The sequence below is a fragment of the Notolabrus celidotus genome, chromosome 18, assembly GCF_009762535.1.
Source record: "Notolabrus celidotus isolate fNotCel1 chromosome 18, fNotCel1.pri, whole genome shotgun sequence".
Classification (NCBI taxonomy): Eukaryota; Metazoa; Chordata; class Actinopteri; order Labriformes; family Labridae; genus Notolabrus; species Notolabrus celidotus.
In genome coordinates this window covers 9,802,556-9,815,315 of record NC_048289.1, presented here as the reverse complement: position 1 = coordinate 9,815,315, position 12,760 = coordinate 9,802,556, and the positions used below count along the sequence as shown (strand labels likewise).

The 12,760-nt window shown below is 40.9% G+C and overlaps 1 protein-coding gene across 1 annotated transcript in view; it reads right to left on the bottom strand.

The window, feature by feature from the left end:
• Nucleotides 1–495: 495 nt before the first annotated feature.
• The window catches only part of rangap1b (Ran GTPase activating protein 1b), a 17,105-nt gene continuing 4,840 nt past the window's right edge, over nt 496–12,760 (bottom strand). Inside the window, 13 exon segments of the mRNA XM_034707639.1 lie at nt 496–1,208; nt 1,331–1,452; nt 3,308–3,396; nt 3,524–3,626; nt 3,783–3,866; nt 8,187–8,334; nt 9,630–9,714; nt 9,886–9,985; nt 10,076–10,189; nt 10,286–10,444; nt 12,361–12,495; nt 12,572–12,620; nt 12,622–12,749. Of these exon segments, the coding sequence (XP_034563530.1) occupies nt 1,124–1,208; nt 1,331–1,452; nt 3,308–3,396; nt 3,524–3,626; nt 3,783–3,866; nt 8,187–8,334; nt 9,630–9,714; nt 9,886–9,985; nt 10,076–10,189; nt 10,286–10,444; nt 12,361–12,495; nt 12,572–12,620; nt 12,622–12,749 (1,401 nt within the window). The 3' untranslated portion in view covers nt 496–1,123.

Here is a 12,760-nt window from a genome sequence, read left to right as displayed (position 1 = left end):
GAAAGAACATTTGTTTGTTATATTTCTGACAGAGCGTTCAGTACAATCAACAGTTAAACAGTGTAAATGCAGTCCATACAGTCCAATGTAATCCTAATATAATTGAACTGTTTTTAATTCTCATTATTTCCCTTATATGCTCCATCACATCACCAACACAGACATGAGGTATCACACAGTCGTGAATAAGACTAAATCTGGATCAGAGAGAGAGAAGCTGCATCAGGTAAAAGTGAGTCCCCTGAGCTGTGTACTGATTGTACTGTTCTCAGTGTGGGGCAATACACACATGCATGCTGTGTGTACTCAGACTCCTGCATGCAGCTGACTCCTTCCTGCTCACAGCCAGATGCACATAGCGCTCTGATTGGACTGGCCTGGACGTCAAGAGCAGCAGTGACTGTTACGAGGCTGATTGTCCTAAAAGTTTCTCTTCCTCTCTAAGGACAGAACTTGTACAAAATAAGAAATGCAAAAAAAACGAGCGAAACATCCTAAATGGAAAAATAAAGACAGCTCTTTATTTTTGTCTAATTTATTTCAATTATAGACTGTTAGTAAAATTGTCCTGGCCCTACCAATTTTGTCTCAGCACTGGATTAAGTTTGACAACAAGTATCGGTGTGTTTCATAAGGGCTAAAAAATACAGCAAATCTGCAGCTATGTCAGTAGGTGCACAATAACAAACTCTAAACCCAGATTGTACTGTGAGTGTGTGAAACACCTGCATTGTTCTGTTGAATATGTAAACAAAATGTACTTAAATGCAGGTTGGGTAAAAGTGCCAGACCGTTAGTCAAATGTTAGCTCCACTCAACACAATCAGTTTCATTTTTCACACATTAACTCAAAAGGTCAACTCATGTGTATTTCTATATTTTTGTTATTTGTATCTAAGTTTTCTATAAAAATATAAGTCAGAGGAATAAGTAGAAAAATACAAAATTAAGAGATTCTGTCGTTCCTTCATAAAATGTACAAATGAGGAGTGGAGATAGGTTAAGTGGTTGTCAGAGTCCCTTTAGTTCAGGTGTGACGTGTCCCTGTTGGTTTTGTTGCTGAGGAGGTTTAAGTTGATACAGTGTGTGTCTGTGTCCCAGTGTTCGTGCCGCCAGAGTTCAATCAGTCTTGGTCATTGCACTTCTTTTCCAGAGTGGAGCTCAGCTTCTCTGTGGCGCTGCTGCATGACTTCAGAGCGACACTGTTCCTGCAGATCAACACAAATGTTCACAGTGTTAGACTTTACATATAAATGTGTGTATGCAGGATTAACAGCTCCACGACTCATGGACTGGCAAGTAAATCTAAGGGGATAAATGTTGATCCTACTTGGATGTTAAGGTGTGAAGCAGCACAGCATGGTGATGTTGGAAGTACTCCTGCTGGACAGCGTGCTCCAAACACAACAGCTGACCTGGGACCAGTGAGACCTTTTTCATCGTCCCCTCTCCCTGAAACACAGAACAGGAAAGAAGGAAATCTAGATGATCTGATGTAGAAGACTATCATTGATTACAATTAAAACACAGACTGAAAAAAATGTATCCACTCTTGGTGTAAGAAATAATAGAATGTTAAATTCAGCACCTTGGAGAGAGCACATTACAGCACGCTGATAAACAAACAGAGATTGTCCTGGGGTCTGTACCACAAAGGTAACCAATGCTAGTAACCTATGCTGAACATCTGAACTGCTACAGAGCAGGTTATGTTCAGGATAAGAGATCGTCCTCTGAAAACCTCTGCCCACTGACCAATTGATTCACTTGATCATAAAGCTCTGTGAGCCGATTATGAGAAGGGAGGAGCGAGAGGGAGCAGCAGGACATTTTGTCTACCGGTACGATTTTACATATGACAAATAACTCTAAAATGAACTTATTAACATTATTAAGTGTGCTCTCCTGATATCATCCTTAAACAGGGACTAAAATAAGCTCACACCTGAGCCTTGAAGTTGTAGAACATATTAGATGTAAAATGATGCATGCTCATCACTTTTGGATAATGTTTTCATATGCATATTTAGTATCTCCACACCTCTTTTTCTGATATTGTCCAGGCTGCAGCTGAAATATTACATATGAACGAATCAAAAAAAAGTTGAAGAGACTAAACAGGTGCTGTTAAAGCCGGATCTATCTGTAGTAATGATGGGGAAGCGATTGTGTTTTTTTTCTTGTATAATTTATTCATTCTAAAAATCCAGTTTTGTTTATTTTAATCTTGAGTATGTTCTTCGTAATCTTTCTTATTGAGGTTTTTCTATCATTATACTTTGCTGAGTTGGTGAAATATGACAATCTGCTGATGGCAGATTTGATCATGTTTATGATTTTTTAATGTGAGTAACTCCACCCCCTTCAAGTTAACACGCTCAGAGTAACTGTGTTGATTCATCATGTTGATCCTCAGCTTTGTGAGACTGAGGTCTCCTTTTTTAGGGTTAGTAAAGCCAGATAACCAAAAGATATGGAGTTATGTTGAGCTTGCTTCATAGTATAGGTCTTTATCGGCATGTAACTGACTGTGATTGAAAACCCACCTGTTTACATTTCTTTAAGCCCCAAGCTCAAGCAGGCAGTTCATCATATACTGTATTGCTTTCTCTTCAGCTGACCTCAGAAATGCGTTGGGCAACTTGCTTACATTTGTCATATAAGTTTTGTGTCATTTTCCTTAAGATGCAAACACTGTCTGTAATATTAGAGGTGTCCAACACATACCTGCTTTCTTTTAAGTGTTACTATGCTGTTTTTATATCGTTGGCTCATAAGTGGTTTAATGACATTAGCCATTGTCTAGCAGTACCTAAATAGCTATCAAGAATATTATTTATACTTGAAATATGACCCTATGTCTATTTCTTTCACTCTATTTGTTGTCTTTTCAGTTGTTGATTCACTTTAAACAGCTGATCAGTTAATCATTTGTCAGATTCCCCATGTTTCTATACTAAAGACATACCAGCTTCTTCTTTCCAGAGTGAGACATTAGAGAGAGAAAGCTGGGATGTGAACATTCAGAGTGGGGGAAACAGGAGTTTTCTTTTACTAAGGATAGATGATGGTATGACTGTAGACTGTTTGGCCTAACTTCAATAAGTCACAAGTTTATCTGTGAGTATGACATGTGTTGCAAATGGATGTCTATCACTGTTGACTGTGGGTCTGCACACCCATGGTGACTATAGTTATGTAATGAAGCCTTCCTACTTGTATGACTTTCCTTCTTTAAAAACCAAACAGCCCCCGTCTGTTATCTGTTGTTTCTGTCCGAGTACGTTTTCTCAGAGCAGCACTGTACCTTAAGGAGTCCCATCATGACCAGCAGCGTGGAGAGGAAACAGTACGAGTGGAGGTCTGAACCTGAGAGAATCCTCTTCAACACAGCGTCTGTGAGACACAGTGACACATATAAGATTTCAATCTATAAACAATAGTGTCTTTCACCTCAGGACCAACACTTCATACAACAGAGAGTTATTTTTGTCCTCAGTAGTAATAGAAACACTATAATCACCAATAGATTCATAGACAGCTGACATGATCTCTGGATCTTCGCTGTACAGAGACGCAACTTTCAGAAAGACATCAGCCGTCTTCTGTGGGTTTGATGGATCCACCTGATTAGAAAGGACACGTTTTATTAACTGATTCAGGAATGAAGATGTTTTACCCCTGAATGAACATAAACGTCCAGGTTACTGGATCAGGTGTACACACGGTCACATCGGACTGTGTGACCTGGTGGGAGAAATTCACTTGTTTGAAATGTTTACCTCTTGTTTCAGGTTTGTTCTCATCTCTCCCAGCTGGAGGAGCTTCTCTGCAGAGGGGCAGCTGAGGAAAGACACAATCTCTGCCTGAGGGAGGACACAAGAGTCGCAATCACATTTTTTAATAACTCTTATCAGGGACTTCTGTAGGGCTGTTTAAAAGGGGATGTACCAAATATCAATACAGAAATGTACTGTACTGACATCCTGAATCAGGGGATACATTTAGCAATCTCTTGCTCCAAATATCAATATTTTGATTTGAAACTAATCAGGGTTCCCACTCTTTTCCAGAGGTCATTTTCATTGATGATCAAGCTGGTATGACAGTCTAAATTTAGTTCCTAATTTAGTTCCTAAATAGTCTAATATGTTCCTCTCAGTGGAAGTCTACATTGAAAGACATGTAGTCTATGGCTATCAATGAAATCATCTCTTACATACTTAAAAATTTGATAATAGAATAATGGAACCACAGATGTACAGCACTTCACTTTATTAGTGCAACCAGGTAACAATGATGGGCAACATCTCAGCTTCTCTTTTCTCAAAAAATATAAAATGAGCTAAGAAAAAAACAAAAGAACCAGCAAAGGACTCAGGAAGCTGCCTTACTGAAACAATTAAATAATAATAATGATCAGAGGATCAGTGCTTTAATGACCTAAATAGAACTGAATGACAAAAATGGCTGCAAATGTTTCTCAACTCAACTCAAACTCAAAATATACCTGCTTAATCATGATATTCATCCTGCTAAGTGGTCGATATAAAACAAAGCAAATGTCACGTTTTTTTATTTGAGTTACAGCAAACTCTGAAAAAATCACACCGGTGTAAAGACGCACTCTGTATTTGAAGATCTCTCAGAGATTTAAAAATATGTAAACTGTCTTCCTGCATGGCGATGTCTATTATGATCAGCGATGTCTACAACGTGGAGTTTCTGTGGAGCTGAGTCGCTCTTTTTGTTCCGTTTGTTTTCACTATCGGGATTTGGACTCCTACTAGCTAGAGCAGGGGTTCTCAAACTTTTTGGAGCCAGGGACCCGTTACTGGTGAGAAAATTGTCCAAGGCCCCCTCATAATTGTAACACAGATTAAACACATTAGTGATGTGTCATGATCAAAAAAGCCGATGCTTTATAGTGAATCAGAAGAGCCGGCTCGCATCAAGAGAGAGCCGGCTCCCAGTTTGTTCCTTTCGCTGCTTAGCTCTCAAAGTGCTCAGCCCCAGCATGCTCACAGCAGAACTTTTGATTGGTCAGCATGGCGGCCATGCGCCCAATCATATGTGAGGATATAGGATTCAAGTGATGGGGGGGAGGCTGTGTATTGTGGCTACATCTGTTCCTTCAGAGAGAGTCTTCTTGAAGACCGGGAAAATACTCACTGAGAGGAGAAATCGGATCAGCCCATCCAAGCTGAGGCATCTGATTTTTCTCAATGCCAACCTGAGGACATTAATAATGTTTGCTACAGTTTGGTTCTGTTTGCATGAGTTTGGTTCTGATTCTATTTACTCGAGTTTGGTTCTGGCTCTGGTTCTGTTTGCTTGAGTTGGTTCTGGTTCTGTTTGCTTGAGTTGGTTCTGGTTCTGTTTACTCCAGTTTGGTTCTGGTTTCTGGTTCTGTTTACTCCAGTTTGGTTCTGGTTTCTGGTTCTGTTTATTCTAGTTTGGTTCTGGTAGTTTGCTTGAGTTCGGTTCTGGTTTGGTCCTGGTACGGTTCTGGTACGGTTCTGGTTCAGTTCTGGTACGGTTCTGGTTCGGTTCTGATTCGGGTCTAGTTCGGTTCTGGTTGGGTTTGCACGAGTTAGGTTCTGGTTCTGTTTGCTTGAGTTCGGTTCTGGTTGGGTTTGCACGAGTTAGGTTCTGGTTCTGTTTGCTTGAGTTCGGTTCTGGTTCGGTTCTGTTTCAGTTCTGTTCTGGTTCTGGTACGGTCGGGTTCGGTTCTGGTACGGTTCTGGTTCTGTTCTGGTTCGGTTCTGTTCTGGTACGGTTTGGTTCTGGTTTGGTTTTGGTTCGGTTATGGTTCAGTTCTGGTTCAATTCTGGTACGGTTCTGGTTTGGGTCTGGATGGTTTTGGTTCGGTTCTGGTTCGGGTGTGGTGCGGTTCTGGTTGGGTTTGTTTGAGTTTGGTTCTGGTTCTGTTTGCTTAAGTTTAGTTCTGCTTATAACCCTAACCCTAACCCTAATCTTAACCCTAATCACAACCCTAACCCTAACCCTAACCCTAACCCTAATCCTAACCCTAATCATAACCCTAACCCTAACCCAAACCCTAATCCTAACCCTAACCAAAACCTTAAGGATCCTAATCATAACCTTAACCCTAATCACAACCCTAACCCTAATCCTAACCCTAATCACAACCCTAACCCTAATCCTATCCCTAACCCTAATCCTAACCCTAAACACAACCCTAACCCTAATCCTAATCATAACCCTAACCCTACTCCTAACCAAAACCCTTACCCTAACCCTAGTCACAACCCTAACACTAACCCTAACCCTAATCCTAACCCTAATCACAACCCTAACCCTAACCCAAACCCTAATCCTAACCCTAACCAAAACCTTAAGGATCCTAATCATAACCTTAACCCTAATCACAACCCTAACCCTAACCCTAATCATAAACCTAACCCTATCCCTAACCCTAATCCTAACCCTAAACACAACCCTAACCCTAATCCTAATCATAACCCTAACCCTACTCCTAACCAAAACCCTTACCCTAACCCTAGTCACAACCCTAACACTAACCCTAACCCTAATCCTAACCCTAATTCCAACCCTAATCCTGACCCTAACCCTAATCCTAACCCTAACCCTTACCCTAATCACAACCCTAACCCTAACCCTAACCCTAATCCTAACCCTAATCACAACCCTAACCCTAACCCTAAACGCTAATCACAACCCTAACTCTAATCCTAACCCTAGGGTTAGGGTAAGAATGGTTTTGTAACAGAATAAATGCACAAAATTGGTCAATTATAAGGCTTCTCATAAAAAGACAGTACGTAAAAGGGTTTTCAACACACAAACCATTAGTTTTTGCAAAGTTAAGGTAAAATATACGGCTATAAAGATCCTAAATTAGGAGACGTTCGGGAGTCAAAAGAGCCGGCTCTTCTTTGGGAGCCGAGTTAAAAGAGCCGGCTCTCTGAAAAGAGCCCAACTTCCCATCACTAAAGCACATGCTTACTACCATTGCACTCTTAGTTGCCCTTGGAACTATTTGTATTGTAAAACGTATCAATGTAAATACTTCAGACCTGTACCATAGTGATAAACAGATAACACTTCGATTTGAATCAAGTAAATACCACTTGTATTCTTTAAAACAGAGGGTCATTTCATTCCTTGTGGACTCAACATGACAGCATTTATACTTTTCAAGTAATTGATCTTAAACGCTTTCAGAAAATTAACAGTAACAAGACTCACATATCCCTTCAGCCACCAAATGGTATCATAACAATGGTGTATGCTGTTTTGTAATGACACAGTACAATTTTATAATATATTAGAAATGTATTCAAATTATTTCACGGACCCCCACGCTATGGTTCGTGGACCCCCAGGGGTCCCAGAACCCCACTTTGAGAACAACTGAGCTAGAGTACGGTAATTGAGCTCTCAGCCTGCAGGGAAAGTTGTGAGGCACAGACCCCCAAGCTCTCTGCCCAACTCCACTGGTTACACTATAACTTAAATATAAGACTCTTTGAATCAAAAGAGCACTCTACAAGGTTCATGTACCATAAAACATAAACAATATACCCCCGTTTTCTGTGAATGCATGATTATGAAGTGAAGGAGAAAAGATGTGAAAAAAGTTGCGCAGTGTCGCTGTCTTTTCCAGCACAGTGTGCACTCAACTTTCAATGAATGGGGATGTGTTTTGTTAATCGAGTCAGGTCACACGCAGACATGTTGGAATCATTTTCCAGGACTATATGTGATTTTCCAGGACATTTGACTTTTTCTCCCATTTTCCAGGTGTTTTCCAGTACTGGAAAACTGGTCAACTGTTTTCCAGGTTTTCCAGGACGCATGGGAACCCTGACTAATGCAGCTCTTGTCTTCAAATTTGCTTCAACACATCACTAGATAAGAAAATAACATGATGTCTTGCAATTGATCAGTAATCGCAGAATGACTGTTGTTCAATTTTGGGCTGTGTATCGTATCCTGAGTTACCCTGCGATTCTCATCCCTCCTGTTCAACAAATACTCAGTTATCCCAACAGGACAAAAAGACTCTTCTACTTATAATAAAGATAAAGAATGAGTCACTCGATTATTGACAATAAGGACTGAGAAGAGCAGCTGAAGAGGCTAAACTTGGAGCAGATCTGGGAGCAGATGTCAGGTAAATAAATCAATATAAAACTTACTGGGGTCGAGCTCTTTTCCGGACTGTCATCCTTTCTTGGAATATCATTTTCCTCTACAATTTCACCATCCTCCTCCTCTTCAACACTGGCATCATCATCCTCCTCGTCCTCATCATCATCTTCCTCATCAGGCTCACCCTCATCATCACTACGGTGACATAAATAGAACAATTGTTAGGGGACTTTTGTTAACACACTTGTTTGTTACAGATGTTCATCAATGGTTTGTAGGGATGTAACGATACACTCAACCCACGATTCGATTCAAATCCCGATTTTTGGTTCAAGATACGATTCACTCATGATACTCTAACGACTTTCAAGAAAACTGGGTTTAACTCAAAATTTAAATAACTATTATTTTATTTCAATTCTCAGATATGGACAGTTGCAATAAATATTTTTCTCTTATATTTATTTGTAAACAAAGTAATCATTTTTCATTTTAAGGTGTGTTTTAACTCAAATAAAACCACTGCACACTTTTTTTCAGCACCTTGCAAAAAAACTAAAATTGACCTCACAAAAATACAAAAAATTTCAGAACAATTATAAAGAAATGGAAAGTGAACGATTCCAAAATGAAAGTATTAAATATTAAAACAAATAAGGTCAATCTCTTTAAATTAGGGATGTAAATTTAAAGTATTCTCCTTGATGGATCTTTGGAAATGTTTACGATCAATTATCGTTTAATAACTTAAAAACATAAAAGTTTTCCATGTCAAAAATAATGCCAAATGCGTTATTTCCCCCTAAAACAAATTTTCCTCATTAGAGTGTATATAACTGACAGTATTAAACAGCTACGGATCATATTGAGGTGTTCAAAATGTTAAACACGCTGAATATCAACGTGAGGAGCAGTTTATAAATAATCTCAGAATAATCAAATGACTCAGACTACAACATGTGGATTTACTGCAACAGGACAACTGAACAGATTCATATTATAGACTCTCAGTGTGCAGTTTTCTGTCTATTCATTCTTACTGAGAAAAATAAGCATGTGAACGTGGTCATGTGTCAGCCGGAAGTGCAGCCGGGTCAGAAACAAAGCGCTCGTGGAGACCTGTCACTCAGCCGCAGCCCCCAGCTGAGCGTCTCCGCTGTGTGCAGTCAGCTGATTCTGAAACATGCTTTAAACTTAAAACACCTCCATTCAGCGAGTGACGAGAGAGCAGCACAAGAGACTTAGTGATGTAGTATAATGCAGGTAGCGCCTTCTACTGTTTAAAAATAATATCCAGATACAAATTATGTTGAATCGATTTTAATCCACCCTTATTTGTATCGGGTTTTTTTTACCGATTTGGGATATATCGTTACATCCCTAATGGTTTTCTTTGTTTTTCTGTGCAGGAATAAAAACAGCTGGAGAGGATGACTGGATAACTAAATGCTGCACACACACACACACACACACACAGACACACTCGTTACCTGAGTGATGCCAGCAAGTCTCCTTTGTCCATGTTCTCCATAGCGTCTTTCAAAGCCTCACAGCCCTCCTCTCCAAGACAGTTACCTGTTATTAGTTACACACACAACAATTCCATCATTTAGTTTCCTCATCTCTCACTCTTTAATAACAACGTGTTTTCATAACATTTCTTGGATTTGAATTCCAAAGAGAAACGTTGTGTAGATGCTGACACTACAGTGATGGTAAAGCCAGTCACACACAAAGCATGCGTACCATTCAGATCCACTTTCTCCATATGAGGTTTGTCCATTACAGCCCGAGCCACCACCAGAGCTGCTGCCTCTGTGATCTCTCCAAATGACACATTCAGCTCCTGTAGAGAAACAGTTCATTACTGTTAGAAAACTGTTAGCAGTGCTCACACAAACAGAGAAAAATGGCTGAGATGTGATGTTGAACCGACCCTAAGGATTGGCAATCCTTCTCTGAGGACGGCAGCAAGAGCGATGGCTCCCTCTGAGCGGACCAGACAGTCACCAAAGTTGATCACCTGCACGTTCCTCAGGTGTCTTAGAGCCTGCATGGCCGACACGACAAAATCAGGAACAGTTATTTTTAAGGATTGTGTCCACATATCTGCTCTACATGTTGGGAATGTTGTAACAGGCCTCACCTGTGCCATGGCCAGCGAGCCCTTCTTGGTGAAGGTGTTGTCGTTGAAGTTGAGGACTCTGAGCTCTGGATTGTGTTGCATGGCTGAAGCTAACGCCATTACACCTGCGTAGTTGATGCCGTTCTGGGGCATGTGAACCTCCTCCAGGCTGCCCATCAGCTTACAAGGAAGAAAAAGAGAGGAGTTTGAGGTTAAAGGGACTGCTGTTTGAAATGTGGATAACTTAAGGTGAAGATCCCATCCTCAATGTGTTGTCCTGTTGAACCATCAGCCAGGATGAGCAATCAAAGCTTGCGGTATGGGAAAAACTCTGAATCCTTACGATTAAAGAAAAAGTTTCAATAAAGTTATTATATATTGTTTATGTACATAGTTATTAGTTTTCAAATGTGTTGCTTTCAATCAACTAACAATTAAAATAACATTTTCTGTTGCATCAACATTTTTGTTGCCCAACTTATTTATGGAGAAACATTTTCTGTCAAATGTTTTTGTTTTGATGAAAGTAGGAGGAGAGTGATATCTAGGGGGTTGAAATAGAGAGCTGCTTCCAGAACCGGCTCCAACTAGTTCAAGCCACTGACATAATTTGCTTTTATGCATAACGATTCCCTTATCAATGCCTTCCACTTACTTCCGTATACCCTGTAAAACAATGATGTCACACTTGGCAACAGGCCCTCAGCATAAACAACAACCACCAAGGAGTCGAGGAAGTAATCGTGGCAAAGAGGAGACAGAAGAAGTCCAAAGTGTGACTTCATTTAACGCAAAATGATGCAAACAACTTGCAATGTCTGTGACTGTTTGACTTCAACACAAGCGACATGCTGAAACATCTGTCGACGCAGCACTAAATATCTGTAGTGCAGTGTGTTTGATGCTCTACGCTGCTGGTGTTACAGTCCAAAGAGTGACCCAGTTATCTGACAACTTTCACCTGACTGCAACAGGGGTTGTCAGTTACAACAGCTGTTGGTTGAAACACTAAGGCTATGTTCACACTGCAAGGCTTAATGCTCAATTCCGATTTTTTGCTCAGATCCAATTTTTTGTTTGCCTGATCACATTACCATCTATAATGTGACCTGTATCCGATTCCAGTGTGAACTGTTTGCGGCTCCAAACTGCCCGCATGCGCAAAGGAACAGTAACAATGACGTCACCTGCAGCTGTTCACAAACGTAAACATGGATGAAGTCAGCATTTTCACCTTTGTACAAAGTTTTTGTGCAGTGGGAGCCGGAGAATGAACGACCAGGTGCGGAGGAGGTCAGTATAAAGAAAAAGAGAGCCAAATTGCTTGTTTCGGCTTTTTGCGGAGCTGTGGCCGCAAATAGGATTGAGAGGTCTATGTGGATGCGGACATGGAGTCAGGAGTGGTGGGTCTGTAACGTTAATAGTTTCACAGAGACAGAGTTTATTCAAAACTTCCGGATGTGAGGGGCAACTTTCAATTACATCTGTCAGCTGCCCTCCCCAAGACTCCTTCGGCAGGACACTCAATTGACTTGCTCGATCATTGCTACCTCCATTTTTGCAAGGCTACCGCCGGGCAGAATTGTGACATGTGTCGCTATAAAGTGACGTGAAAGTATCAAATGCACATCAGATCCACCTTGGCCGTTCACACTGAGGTCGCATTAAAAAAAATCTGATCTGTATCTGATTCAGGACCACATATGGAAGTGGTCTAAATCTGATCTGAGTATTCACACTGCCTCTAAAAAATCTGACCTGGTCACTTGACCCCCCAAAAATTGGATTTGGGCCACTTTTGCCTGCACTGTGAACATAGCCTTAGTGTCACAGTGAATGCATCCTAGTTTATTTTTTAATTAGATGACAAAATATACTCATAAAACACCTCATTAATTAAAACCTAAAGGCATTAGATAGAGAGTTTTCAATAGCTGTTGTAACTAAAACAGCGAGACACATTCGGGAAAAAGTCGCCAGTTAACAGGGTCACTATTTAACCTGAAACACCGGTCAACGAGTGCCAAGCAGAGCAGTGAGTGTCTGTGATAAGCCATGTACTGAAAAATGTGTTAGTACATTCAAGGTGTTTCTACCTGAAAGGCCTTGGCCAGGGCTCTTGCTCCTTCATTTTCCAGGCGGTTCCTTCCTGCGATGAACACCCTCAGTTTTAGTGGAGCTCCGAGCGCTGAGGACTCTCTGTGGCACTCAATCAGAGCTTCAGCCAGGATCTAAGTGAATCACACATCACTGTCACTGTCTGCACAATAACGCAGGCATCAATTAGAACCTGGGCTGAAGAATTACCTTTCCTCCCCCAATCCCCATGCCACAGTTGTTGAGCTTCAACTCCTCAGGTGTGACAGGATGGGCTCTTCAGCAGCTGCTCGATTGCCTTTACGCCATCTGGCCCAAAGGCATTGTCGCTCAGGTCCAGCTCAGTCAGCCTGGCCCCTGCACACATTACTGCACCACCCAGGGACCTCTGATCATAGC